General features: G+C 40.6%; 1 protein-coding gene across 1 annotated transcript in view; it reads right to left on the bottom strand.

Moving 5' to 3' along the window:
- Positions 1-11,174: 11,174 nt before the first annotated feature.
- LOC143116898 (uncharacterized) overlaps positions 11,175-15,311 on the bottom strand; it is a 61,893-nt gene continuing 57,756 nt past the window's right edge. The window contains exon 14 of the mRNA XM_076278265.1: positions 11,175-11,699. Within this exon, the coding sequence (XP_076134380.1) occupies positions 11,175-11,699 (525 nt within the window). The remainder of the gene's footprint in view (positions 11,700-15,311) is intronic.

Below are 15,311 nucleotides of genomic sequence, written 5' to 3' on the forward strand. Positions count from 1 at the left end.
TTATTTTTGGTCTCACACGGCTGTAATGTTATATTAACTCTATGTTATTAACTCTTGAAAAGTACAATGACTGTCTTTGGATGTTAAACAGGCTACTAAGACTTTGGCATGTTTTAAACCCCACTATGCACGCAAGTGTTAACGCCAGCAGCAAAGCTGTGTGCCTGCCTGCTTTCAGCGCAATTAATTATTAGGCAGAGCTAAGTGGGGGGAGCTAAGCTAGTAGGTTACGCTAGTCCAGACTCTGACTAATATAGTAGCCTATTGTGGAAATTGAAATAAATTAAGTGAAGTGTCTCAAGTTGACAACGCAACGGCGTGTCATTACTGTAATTCATTCATACAAAAAAAACGTTAAACCGAACATGCCGCCGCCCGTGATATCAACAATCAAGGTGCGCGTCATTTCCCATGGTCAATAAGTCAAGACGCATATTTTTTTAGCGTTCAAGCCAACTGATAAAGTGAAGTAACCTATGTGGTAAGACGCGCAAAGTGCCTGTAGCCTACTTGTTTTGAACATGCTGATGTTAGGCTCATTTGCAAAGTCCTCAACTCCTGTCGCCTTTCAAAGTCCAGCGTTTCTCAAACTATGTGCCGCGCGGACCAGCACCGGCCGTAACGTGGACATTGCTGGTCCGGAGCCGCGGAGTGAAATTATTCCCGGGGCTTCGTCTGATAATTTGCTGCGCAATTGATCAAGGAACCGCGGACCGACAGAAAAAGAAAACAAACTTTTCTGCAATCAGTATGAATTACTTGCTAATTTGGTGTCATCAAACATAGAGGCATACAATTAAATGGTTGTATGAGCGTTCATTCAATGCACGAGAGAAACTGAAACCACTTGATAACGTTGGTAGCAAATCTCCAATTCAACCTATTGGAGAGCTATTTAATTATGAAACTACATTTAATAGAACAATGTGGATTTATGCAACTTCCATAAAAACAGAGCACAGACTATAATACACTATCTAGAGTAGGCCTATAGTCAAATTTGAATAACGTGGCCAAAAGCTTGTGGCATAATTAAATATGTAAATATTCTTTCCATTTGCCTACCAGTATATGATGCTTGCATGAGGGAAACATCACAAAACGATGACACCCATATAATTGCTGTTGTTTTGAGAAGTATTTATCATGCAACCATGCAAAAGCAATGGAACTATTCTAATTATATTTTACATTAGTAACGCAGTCCTCTGATGTGCATGTTTTCAAACTTTTTGTGAACAATGTTAGCACTTTAAACACTGGCTGCTTTGAAGTGCATGTATAACAATATAGCATAACAATAATAATTGTGATGTGATATAATGATAATTTGATGGGGGGTGGGTTCATGTAGGTGGGCCCTATGACCCCAAAGTATGCCATGACCGGGCCTCAGGTCAAAGAAGTTGTCTATGTCGATGGCAACACTGGCATACAAATAAAGTCTATCAAAGGTCTGACATTACTGTAGATCTGAAGGTAGCATTTTAAATGGGTGTTTTTTTTTTTTAATACATAATGTTTTTGAACAGTTTACTTACAGTAATACAGCTTCTAACAAAAGTAGGGTGATATATATTTTACGTTTTCCCTTTAGTTGAGTTCAAAATAAAACGTACACAACAAAATAACAAACACTTGATTTAAAAAAAAAATAGTCGTTTAGATTAGTTGACTAATCGAAAAATTAGTCGAAAGATTAGTCGTTCGAAAATTAGTCGTTAGTGGCAGCACTACATTCACCACAGTTCTCTATACTACAGATATAGTATAGCTCACTATGGTGTGATTGGTTATTAGTGATGTCATGTGTAACGTCCTGGCTCGAGGACGAGACAAAAAACAAGGGCACACGCCACACCGCAGAGAAGATTTAACAATAATTTATTGAGAGCGTTTAACATAACCAACCCAAAATAATTAGAAAACCCTGAATATGTCAGTAGAGTCAGTGGTGTAGGCAATGTATGGATGCACTGAGTAATGTAGTGGTGCTAAATAAATTAAAGAAAAGAAATACCAAAACCTACTAAAACCCAGACTTAGGTCTGCTGCTGCCACCAACAACCCTATGCCCGCTCTCCAACCCACAATGCATCAGGGTGCCTTTTAAAGACACCCTGGACACCAGGTGTTCTAACAATTAATCAATTAAAAGTGCTGATGGGCAGGCCAAGCTGATGAGGACGCCATGTGTGACAAATTGAGATATGATAGATGGAATATGTGTATTTCACATATTTCAACTATAGTATGTGTTGTTATTTTGTTTAAAACAATTACAACCTAATACTTTTATCAAAGTAATTGTTTTAATATATTGTTGTATCAGATATTCTGACTCGGGCCAGAAATTAAGTCCAAATATCTTGTCTAAAACGTAACAAAAATACGCCATTATAAGTGCTGAAGTCAATAACGTATCCCAAAAAGAAGGCGCAAAAGTATGGCAGAGTTCCGTGCAAAATTCCTTTAATGACTACATAGCGCAAAGGCTGAGTGGATCGCACGATCGCACTCACGATCAATTGTTGAACACCAACATTTATACCCCTCCTTAGATGCTGACACAATATTTGCCAACTTCGAACCCATAGGTGGCATTATGAAAGGATCGTTCCGAGGTCTGTCCGATCTTCGCAAGTCAGCACTATTGCTGCCAAGGGTACCAACTTTTCACCGTAGCCCAAGTTCAGAGGTTTACACAAAGTTCAGGGGATTATACAGTGATCACAGGTCACACATTGTTCATGGGTTACATATCATTTACTCGTTTTCTCTCATACTAGCTGTTTTTGAGTAGAGCCCGCCTCCGATGACGTCTTTATCTCTGCAGCTGCAAGGCCAAGCATACTTTTTTCAAACAGGCTTCACCCATCCACAGTGAGACACAAAGCGACAAAGAGAGACACAGGGATACAGAGTGCACATACAGTAGGGGGAATATGTTTGAGGTTATATAAATACCGTATTTTCCGGACTATAAGTCACACATTTTTTCATAGTTTGGCTGGTCCTGTGACTTATAGTCAGGTGTGACTTATAGTATATGAAAAAAATATATAATTGAACATGTTTTTAAATGTTAATTTATATTAACTGACATGAACCCTACGTGAAACATTACGTCTACAGCCGCGAGAGAGCGCTCTCAAATGCACAAGTCAAGTCCTGTGCACTTTCAGTCAGAGATTAGTGCTTGCACTATGCCTGAAACACACGTGCATACCTAAATCGTCAAATTATGGCCGGGATTCTATTTATAGCCGGGCCTCAGATTTGGACAAATAAAAGCCAGTATAATTTTGTTTCAATTTAACTCATAAAATAGCTCTTCTTAATATTTTATATTGTTGGTTGGTATTGTTGCCAATGAAAAGTCATTGTCCTACACCATGAGTCTCCAACACGTTGCTCTCAAGCTACCAGTCGCATGCTGCCCCCTTCTGAGCTAGAGGCTGAAGCAGTAACCTACATTTAAACACAATTGTTGCTGCCAGGCATCAGCCTATGAATTTTATAAAAAAGTAAATCATGCATAATTTAAAAAATAACTACATTTAGGCTATCTTAGACCTCTTTGGCTATACGGAATAAGGTTTCCCTTGCAGCACAGCACACATTCTATGAATGAATGAAAGCGGATACCTTATCTCTCAATAAGTGGATGGCAATCGAAATCCCGACACTATTTAAATACTGAAATCTGTGGGGTATTTAAGCCATTAAATACCCCACAGATTTCAGTGGTCATCAGTCCCGATATTTAGCAATATAATCAACAGTACAAACGTAAATTAAATCTGAAATTGAACATCTGCTTTTGATAGCCTACCCATGCCGCTCTAAACGAAAAGTAGGCCTATGTCTCACAATAAAATGCAAGAAATAAAGGACTAGGCTATATAGCTGACTCAAATACAAGCCATGGCCAAATAAAGGTGCTGTGCTTTGCGCATCCTAAATTTGAGGATTTACGAGTCTCCTAAACATTCCTCACCCGTTATCTAGACATGCATGAAAACATTTGAAAACAAAACGCACTGCCATGTAATATGTGATCGCTGTTTTGCAACTAATTATCTTTCACGTAATGAATAAGCACAGAAAGTGAAAGTAGGCCTAATGTGCGCTCCGTGTCTGTAGCTGTCTGTTCACGTCCGCAATCAAACGTCAAATAGACAAGTCATCCATGTTCTCTCGCGTTATAGGCGGTAATGCTTCTGTGTTTGCAAAATTCCTGACGGTTCCTGATCGCTAAATGTTTGTTTTCCTTTCCTGTCGATAGCGGTTGATGTTGAAGCACCTATAGCTATAATTTGACTTCAGCGGTGACAAATCCTGCTGAGAGAGAGAGCAACGAGAGAGGCACCCCCAAAGTGGTCCTGCGCGCGCATGTGTGTGTGTCTCTGCATTGAATTGAATCAATTGAAGTCAGAGTTGGTCCGTCAATAGTCCCGCATTCAGGCCGCTCCATTATTATGACCGCCGCGCAGCAAAGCGGCGGTCATATAGGTTTAGTCAGAATTTTTTTTTTTTTTTTTTCGCATGTCCAAATTTCCGTCAATGATTCCCGGGACACTGAAAGACCGGGGTAGACGAAACTTGGTGGGCATGTAACCCCATATGGATAGCATGGAACCATCGTTTTTCGTTTTGATCTGTAGCCCCCCCGCTGGACTGCACCCCCCGAAAGGAGGGTAGGGCAGACACAGTTTTCTGTGAATATCTCGAGAACCGTAAGGTTTAGGAGGACCATTTTTTTTTGCATGTTGATCTCAAGGGGCCATGTCAACCCATTCCATAACCACTCATTTCATGTATAGCGCCACCTAGTTAAACACAAAAAAGTAAAAATGAGGTGTTGTAATCGCAGGTATCTGTGACCTAACATAGTCAAAACTGCACGAAATTGGAAGTGTAGGATCATTATGACACCCTCTGAATGCACGCCAAGTTTCGTGGAATTCCGTTCATGGGGGGCCACACAATAAATTAATTTATGTTACTATACACCAACTGGCCTGTAGGTGGCCGGAGACAGTTTTCTGTGAATATCTCGAGAACCCTAGGGCCTAGGAGGTCCACCTTTTTTTTGTATGTTGATCTCAAGGGGCCATGTCAACCCATCCCATTACCACTTATTTCATGTATAGCGCCACCTAGTTAAAAATTAAAAAGCAAAAAATTAGGTGTTTTCATCACAATATCTCTGGCTGACATGGTCAAAACTGCACGAAATTGAAAGTGTAGGATCATTATGACACCCTCCGAATGCATGCCAAGTTTTGTGTACTTTCGTTCATGGGGGGCCTTACAATAAAACAATTTATGTGTACATTTAGTGACGTACACCAACAAGGATTCCCGGGACACTGAAAGACCGGGGTACACAAAACTTGGTGGGCATGTAACCCCATATGGATAGCATGGAACCATCGTTTTTCGTTTTGATCTGTAGCCCCCCCGCTGGACTGCACCCCCCGAAGGAGGGTAGGGCAGACACAGTTTTCTGTGAATATCTTGATAACTGTAGGGCCTAGGATGACCATTTTTTCCGTATATTTGCCTCCAGGGGTCATGTTAACCCAGTTCATGTGCACACATGTGCACAAACAGATACACACACACACACATTCACAGTAATCATACGTATGACCAGGGCCGGCCCGAGGCATAAGCGAACTAAGCGGCTGCTTGGGGCCCCCTGGCCACCCTTTGTATCCGCCAGCCTTTGAGTCACCCCTACTGTATCCGCCAGCCTTTGAGTCACGCGCATAAACTAGACACCTCGGGTGCATAGACAATTCGTGCAGACACTGCATCAAGTTCAACAATCGGAAGAGACGGTAACGTTAATGTTAAGACAAGTCACAAAAAAGGACATATCCCTCTGGTGCCGAAAACAGAACGAAGAAAATGACAGAGGAGGAGAAAAACGAGCAAGATACAGGTATGTTTGCATGATTATTTACAGTATGTTTTGTGCTTGAGGTAGCTAGCTAGCTGTCATGATCTAATATAAGCCATCACCAGAGCTAAATCTCCGCCATCAACAGAGAAATGTCTCCCATTAATATATATTTATCTAGATGTATTTCAGATGTCAAGGATATTGGGATTGTTTTGGATGTTCAATCAAGCATGTACCCTAGCTCTAGGTGGGCTTATTATGTCGTAAATTAAAGTTAGCTAGCTGACTGAAGTGGACATTAGCACTACAGTAGCTACATGAAAACGTAGCTGAAGGCAAATTTACCACAGAGGGATTGTTTCTGATTTCGCACCTGAAAGTGTTGATAGTTTATTACTGTTCTATAATATGTGACATAGTGGTAAGTCTGATAGCAACAACAGACTAAGCCCAGGCTCCCAGTCCCAACCCAACCCACTGACTAGCGCCATGTTAAGCGTTCACCATACTGCAATTAAGTATATACTCTTTTGATTATGCCTCATTTGCCAATAGAATATGAATTGTTACTAGGGATGCACCGAATCCAGGATTCGGTTTCGGATTCGGCCGAATATTGGATTTTTTGACGGGGTTCGGTTTCTGCCGAACCTTAGAATTTTCCCCCACCGAACCAAACCCTACGCTTACACTATGCGCGCTACGCTGGTCGACGTCATGACGCCGCCGTTGATTATAGGAAGGTGTTTACGTAGGTGGCCCATTCGAATGCAGTAGCTCAGGCTGTGTGAGTGAGAAAGTGAAAATGGAACTCGTGAGCAGAAAAAGTGTTGTTTGGCAGTACTTTCAGTCCAAAGAAGGTGATTCTAGTCGAGCTACATGTTCAATTTGCAATGCCGTTTTGTCTCGTGGTGGTAAGGACCCTAAACAGTACACAACATCGCCGCTGTTAAAACATTTGCGTATGAAACATTCGAAAGAATACGAGTTGTGCATCCGGTTGTCACCTCTTAATGCCGAGTGTCTTGTTTTCCTGAAAGGGAACGTTCATTTCATGTAAGAGGTTGAGGTTAGCCTACAGGTCACGGTTATAGGTGTGTGATTAGGCCTACAATTTTGTGTTATATTTGGCTACTGTTAATCGTAGTTTAGCTGTTCCAACCAAAACAACAGCAGTTTTTTGAGTAATTGTTCAATAGCCAACCATTAGCTAGTCACCAAACATTTTGATTTAAAAAAAAACTTTTATTTGCATTGTTGCACTTTGGTGAAAACTGAAAGATTTTGGTTTGTAGCCTACTTGGTTGCACTTTGGTTTGTACTTTGTACTTTATGGGATTAAGACTCATATTTTGTATAGGCTATTGGTTGGATCTTGAGATGGCCTAATTGTCAAAATAGTCATCCTGGCCTAATGTTGCCTTTTTTACAGTTAAAATAAAATTAAATATACACTGCTGTGGATGTTATTTACTTCATAAATGTGTTTACTGTGTTAATGGACTGAGGATGGAGTAGGATTCGGTTTCGGATTTGGCAGAATCTTAACCAGTGGATTCGGTATTCGGCCGAACCCCAAAAATCTGGATTCGATGCATCCCTAATTGTTACATGTGGAATTGCTTGTTATTTGAGTGTAAGTAATGATAGCAAAATAAACTCATTCTGCTCGATCAACTATGCACTTATGCAATATTTTTTTTTTTTTCAGAGACACTGTTGAAGTCCTTTGGAGCACATCTCTACCTCTACCTAACTCTACCTACCAGAAGGTGAGGTTTTCTTGATGGCAAATGGTTACATAGCCTGTTAATATGACATGACACATTTAACATCGTTTTTTTTAATTTATTTAATCATTGCAGGTTCGTCCACTGCAGAGTTGCAGATGCCTAAAAAACAGGAACGAAGTAGGAATAATTATCTATTTTTTGGGACATTTTATTTTTGATTATTAATGTTTGTCTATTTTGTTTTTATTTTGTAGTTGAAAATTGCTCATTTAATGCACATTTGCGGATTTGTTCAGCAAATCTGTTGAAAAACAAGTCATTAAACTGATGTACTTGTTTACAACAAATACAAATGCTGTTGTATTTTGTTATTTGTCAATTCAACTTCAGTAAACCACCCTTAGTGCTTCACTTTGAATATGAATGTTTCAAATAAATCTGTGATTTTAGTACCCTCTAAGATTAAAAGGTGACAGGATTGGTGTAAATAACAACTATATTAATACATTGGTTTACCAAGCACATGGGGCCAGAAGTCTAGATTGGAGCCCCAAAACATTTTTGGCATGTGAGCAAGGATGGATTACTGAATGAGCCTACCGTGCCCAAGAGGTCAAGGGACCCTGAACCCCAAGTAGTTGTATGAATTCACTACCAATAAGTCAAAAAGCAAAAGGCTATGAATCTGAACAAATTTAGGTACTGCCCTTCTCCAGCTGACCATCCCAAAAATGCACCAGAATACAGGAAATCACATCTAACCCCCCCCCCACACACACACCCGTTTGTACCCACATTTGCACAAACAGGGTAGGGGGAGAGGGTCCTTATGCATCTGTGTCCAGGGGGACAGTAGTTCATAATCAGTCGCTGTATTAATACATAACCTCACTGTATTAATTTATAATATGACATTATAGTGTGAAGTTGTCAATTATCGCCAAGCACAGGTGACTGCGTTGTGGGAGGGGGCCCCCAAATCAAATTCTGCTTAGGGCCCCCAAAAGGCTTGGGCCGGCACTGTGTATGACACATACTCACACAGTAGACATATGTACGCTTCCATGCACAGGCACATACGCAGGCACACACACAAGCACGCACACACACACACACACACACACTCACACACACACACACCCACATACATAACATAAACATAACACAAACAATCAAGAATTTCTCAGAATTATGAACAGGCAAGATGGAGGTGGGGTTGTATAAAATTAATTTTACATGTGAAATCTATGAACTAATCATGTTTTGGTACTTGTTGTCTAGCAGATACCAGTGAGAATTGAGTGTGGATAATGCAATTTAGTGAGACAGTTAGAATCATATAGGCCTTTCAGCGTGATTTCTTTTTGTGGAAAAAATGTGCTGGACTGGGCGGCGGTCATATTTTGTACCACTCTGCGGTACATCTAGTTATATTAATGTCAGACAGGCTGTAAAATGTGTGGGAATCTCTCGCATTATGATGGCTAGATTTGCGGGACTTTTATTATTATGCTACTAAGTAATAATTTATTCGCAATACCCGCAATTCCGCGCTGGAATTTAGACCCTGGTTTTAAATGTGCATCTTTTTTTCTCTCGCTCTCTCGGAGGTGGCCAGCCAAGCAATTGTTCTGCTGCCAGCCTGTGCCAATATATCGTACAAAATGATTGATTGCATTGCATTCTCCACATTTTTAGCTAAAATGTCATGTACCACATCAGCATTTGTGTTCAGTGATTTCTTTTGTAAATTGCTTTACAATTACCGTCGGGTCTATAGGCCTATCATTTCGGTCACGTCTAAAACCGCATCTTTTTCTCTATCATGAGCATTTAATCTGCTCCCAGCTTGTGACTCCACATCGCCCAAAATGCTTGATTGCATTGTATTCTCCACATTTTAGATACATTTTGGTGTACCTCATGGCATTTTCTTTCAGTGAATCTTTTGCTTTGCAATTACCTTCCTGCCCTCCTCTTGGCTGCCTTCACTCCTTCAACTTCATTAATCTTTGTGGCCTCAATAATCCAGTTACATAGGCTAGTCTCTGTTTTTGGTTTTGGATTTTGTGAAATACATTTCTAAATAAATGCGACTTATAGCCCGGTGCGACTTATACATGTTTTTTTCCTGCTCATGACGCATTTTTTGACTGATGCGACTTATACTCAGGAGCGACTTATAGACCGGAAAATACGCTACATGCTTTACAGTTTCAAACTCGTTCTCTCATCATGATGTCTTAGCCTGGCTAGCGCCACCACTTCTCAATGAGACGTGGTCTGGGAACCAAACGTTCATTTTCTCGTATTTGAAAAAAATGCCCAGATCCGTTTATTGGGTGCCACGGATGTCTATCAAATGCGTCTGTGCATAGCTCATCATAGTCTTGCTTTCCCCCCTGTTCTGTGATTGTTTCCCTATCTGAGGCAAAAATTAGAGCGGTAGTTTCCAGGCTGCCTTAGCAGCGTGAATCAAATCGCGCGCAAGACAGCATGGGAACACCCAGGCTAATGATGTCTACAAACCAGTGATAGTTTTATACCACAATATCTTGTTTTTGCTTCTAATCAAAAGTCCACACAGGTGTCACATTTGGCATATGTCTGTAAACTTATCTGAAGTAATCAAAAAGATTTTTATTGAATAACTGCAAGATTAACTGCAATATTCAATGATACATACATTATTTTCAATAGATATAGCAAAGGAATACGCAGCCATGTATGAAAAAGCATAGGAAATGAATGCAGGTCATTTTTGACCCATGTCTGAAAACTGGACAAAGTAATGCAAAAACTGTGTTGTTAATGTAAACAAGGAAAAAGTTGACAAAAACAAGATGTTACATTTATATCTGGAATATTGACTGATTAAATACATAAATTCCTAAAATAGTGCAAATATAAAGACATTTATGCATGAATTACTATAGGAAATGAATGTGGGTCATTTTTGACCCATGTTGCACATTAAAGGGGTAGTGATACAAAACTTTTTCTAAAAAGAAAGAACAGAAAAAAATAAAATAGAGATATGTGATGGTTAAAAACAAGTTAATTGACGAATTCATGGAATACTGGATGATGAAATCAATTTATGTTGAAAATATTCAACATTTTAAGTCATCCGGGTCACTTTTGACCCAGGTTATGCATTAAAGGGTTACGGGTCCGTAGAAAGTAAACTGATGCGCCATCTTCACCAAACTAGAGGAGCTGGGAGACCAAGAAAGATTTTCTGTGATGTGGACCCCAAGGAACATAAAGAGAGGGAGATGAGGAGTGGAGGAGGGAAATGAGAGGAGACAGAGGAGGAGAGGAGACAGAGGGAAGGAAGGGTTAGAAAGAGAGAGGAAGGAAAAGAGGGAGTAGAGAGAGAGAGGAAGAGGGGACAGAGAGTAAGAGAGGAGAATGAAAGACAGAGAGAGAGTGGAAGAGAAGGGAGGAGGACTGAGATAAAGGGAGTAGAGGAGTAGAGACTAAGAGAAAGGGTGACAGGTTGACATACCTGTTGGAGGAGGAGCTCATGTGATCTGGCACAGGGACACTGAGGAGTCATAATAAAGCCTAAACCCTGGATAGAGGGGCTCAGTGAATGTGGAGTGGAAAGTGTGCAGGTGGGTGAGTGTGTCAGTGGAGACGCTGTAGAAGGACAGAGTGCCGGACGGCCAGTCCAGGTACACTCCTACTCTTCTGGAGCGGGAGGATGGGGCAGGTATGTCAGTGTGTTTCTTATTGTGGCAGACAGAGTAACTGTCAGGAGAGCAGCTCAGACTCCAGGACTTGGCATTCCGTCCCATTGTGGCGTCATAACCACTCCCTTTCCTCTTGATGCTTTTATAGGCCACAGATATAACAGCTCCATCACTCCACTCAGCCTCCCAGTAGCAGCGTCCAGACAGACCCTCTCTACACAACACCTGAGGATACACGTCAAATCTCTCTGGGTGGTCAGGATACGGCTGCTCCTCACTCACACGTGTCACCTTTCTGTTCCCCTCAGAGAGAGAGAGATTTCTGTCTGCTGTGTTTGGGTCCAATGTGAGCTCACAGGCATCTGCAGACAAGAGGAGAGGAGAGAACATGAACACCCACCCACACACACACACACACACACACACACAAACAAACACACACACACACAGGCACACACAAACACAAACACACACATACACACACACACAAACACATATACACACTCCAACACACACACATATACACACAGAGACCAATAAACACACTCCTACAAACACACACACACACAAACACATATACACACTCCAACACACACACATATACACACAGAGACCAATAAACACACTCCTACAAACACACACACACACACACACACAGCCCTACACACATTCAAACATACCATGCTAAAACATGTGAATGTAAATGATCACAAAAACTAAATAAATAAAAACTTACATCTGAGCAAACGTGGTCGTGTTCTGTCTAAGGAAGCATGGTCAGTTCTGTAAGAAAAACAAAATGTCATGCATATGTTACATTTGACAGATGTCAACACTGCTGTTTTTTTTGTTTGTGCCACCTGTGAAGGTTCTATCTTTAACATTAAGTCACCTTCAAAGATGCTGCCACAGAACGTAGAGTAAGATTTTGAAGCAAATTCAAGTACCACAAATACTATGATATACCCAAGCCACACCCTTAGAAAAACATATTTCTCAAGTCATGGTAGCATATTTTAAGCCTAGAAAGTTTGAATGAGCTTAAACACTTTGCAATCTTCAGAAAATGCTGCTTAAAAAGCAGGGGGGCGGGTGTAGTTTTATTAGCTAGAGAGCTAATATTTGGGACTATACCTATTAAGAAGTGTGTGAACCTTGATTTTTTTTCAGGCAGATCTGTGATGGTCGAGTGGGTAGATTCGTACGTTTGGCATGTAATGATCCATGAAGTAAAAAGCCCCGACACTGTCTGTATTGTACATATATTACATTATTTAATCAGGGACCACCAGCAACGCCTTCACGGCCCACCTGTGGGTCACGGACCACGTGTTGTGAACTATGAATTACTGATTGCTTGTTGTAATACTTTATTTGGTTACTGACAGTGATAATTACGGTGGCTGACAGGTGCAAACAACTTGCAACTTATGACAACAGATGCAAATCAACAAACACGTGCAAATAGATAAAACACAACCAACTTAAGAAAACATTTTCATTTGGTAACACGTGCACATCATTTAGAAAACGCGCTGCAAATTCAGACAACGCTTACATTTCAGAAATGTGTTATGAAATTCACAACACAACAGAAGTGTTTCCAGGGGACACTTGAAAGTGAACAGGTTGCAAACGGGTGTGACAACGATAGCTCCTGTTTTTAAAAATCAGGCTTGAAATGTAAGAATTTGGGTTTATCTTAACATTTTAATGGCACTTAAAAGTGAGGAACACCTCTCCTTTACTGTCTGTACATATGTAGTTTGCCACCTATTCAGAGGTGTTCATCACTTTTAAAGGAATACGCCACCCCTAGGTGAAATTGGGTCTCTCCCCGCAGTCCCTAGACTTGGATGAGTGAGCCAAAGCGTTTTATAGCCGACCCAGCCATTGTCCTAATCTAGAAACGGCCCGGTTAGCTTTAGCTTAGCGTAGTCGCTGTAATCCGGCACTGCCAGCTAGCATGTCGTTGCAAACGTGAATCAAATAACTCAAGATTTTTTATAATTATTTCTCGTAACCTGTACATTCACATCGAGTACAAATATCAATGCAAATTAACACGAAGGGATTTACTAGACCAAATTAGATTTGGAACTATTTTCGGGCATAGCACCGGCAAAGCACCGCTGCCAGGCGCAAAGACATCACGCAGTAGCAGTAGCAGAGAACTTGGTAGTCACGCTGGTGTATTGCCGGAAGTTGAGGGTTTTCAGATGCTGCGTGATGTCTTTGCGCCTGGCAGCGGTGCTTTGCCGGTGCTATGCCCGAAAATAGTTCCAAATCTAAATTGGTCTAGTAAATCCCTTCGTGTTAATTTGCATTGATATTTGTACTCGATGTGAATGTACAGGTTACGAGAAATAATTATAAAAAATCTTGAGTTATTTAATTTACGTTTGCAACGACATGCTAGCTGGCAGTGCCGGATTACAGCGACTACGCTAAGCTAAAGCTAACCGGGCCGTTTCTAGATTAGGACAATGGCTGGGTCGGCTATAAAACGCTTTGACTCACTCATCCAACTCTAGGGACTGCGGGGAGAGACCCAATTTCACCTAGGGGTGGCGTATTCCTTTAAGCTCTCAGTGGGTGCAAACCGTGTATTTCTACACGCCTCTGTTCCTGAGAAATCCCAAGTTAAACAGTGGCTAGTTTTCATCAAAATCGCTGTTTTTTTTCTAGAAATGGAGATATAACGTCTTTCATGAAATATGAAGTGTTGCCTGTTACTTACTCGTGTAAACATTCCGGGAAGTGATCAGTGAGACCTGGCGAGACTGCCACCTCGTGATAGACCCACGAAAATGGCCTGGTTTTGACCTGACGTGCATGCGTCACTGATTCGACCCAAAGCGGCAACCGAGTTATGATAAAATGTCCAGATTGTGCGTTTTCATGAGTTTCACGATCGTCATATATTTCATTTCTATTCATCACAGAGTTCCCAAAATCACATATAAGGTGTATTAGAGTGTCTAGTTTCGTAATTTTTTTTTAAAAAAAGCTAAAAACGTAATATTACGTTTTTGGCACTCAACGCATGCACTCAATGAGTTAATTAGGCTAGTTCATGAAAACGCCGCCACCAGGTTTCGGCCTTCATCAGGGCAGAAGAGAGACACGGGACAAGAGGTGCCACCTATCTTTCTAACCGGTCTAATGTTGATCAGCTGGAAAAAGAGGGGCATGCTCAAGTGGAGGAAGACACATACTAATCAGTTAACACCTAAAGATAAATTCAACTAGCCTAACTAATAAACTTTTTTAATGATGTGATTCTAACAAATGCCCCACATAAATATCAGGGTATCTGCACATTTTCTAAGTCCAAATACCACGGCAAAAAAGATACATATGACAACTTAAAACTGTTTTATGCAATAGTTTTTTTTCTACTAATTTGAACACCCTCCCCGTTTTAGATGTCTACAGAAGTTACCAATATATTTTGACGAAATACAATAATTTTGTATGAATTACCTTCACAGCTATAAATACCCAACTTTAGGGTCTGGGCTGCTTGCTTTTGAAGCTGGCTGTACATATCTGGTTGTGCTACTAGTTGAGACTGACTGTTCTTCACCTGTATCTGTAGTAGAGCCTAGGCTACTTGCCAAACATGTGTACTGGACTGGATTCCCTTCAATTTGTTTGCAAAGGTAGACTAAGCTATTTAAATATTTGAATAGGCCTACTTTATATAATTTACTATGTACATCTATTGTCCCATATGCAGCACAGCAAATCAAAGTTGATCCACTACTTTAAATTTTGCACACCAGTTGTATTTAAACCAACCAAAGCTTGACTGAAACATTGTAAAACCATTGACTTGTTTTAAAAAAATTTATGGGAAAAGTGAAACCACCACATTAATTAAGAGACAGGTCCTCCTCACATGTTCCTGCTGAAAAAAACTGGTTTCATGTCAAGCACGATAGATAAATAGACTTCATTCTT

Source organism: Alosa pseudoharengus, unplaced genomic scaffold, assembly GCF_046254945.1.
Source record: "Alosa pseudoharengus isolate Yale_2024_CS ecotype anadromous, Long Island Sound unplaced genomic scaffold, YU_APseudo_1.1 YU_APseudo_1.1_scf_1, whole genome shotgun sequence".
Classification (NCBI taxonomy): Eukaryota; Metazoa; Chordata; class Actinopteri; order Clupeiformes; family Clupeidae; genus Alosa; species Alosa pseudoharengus.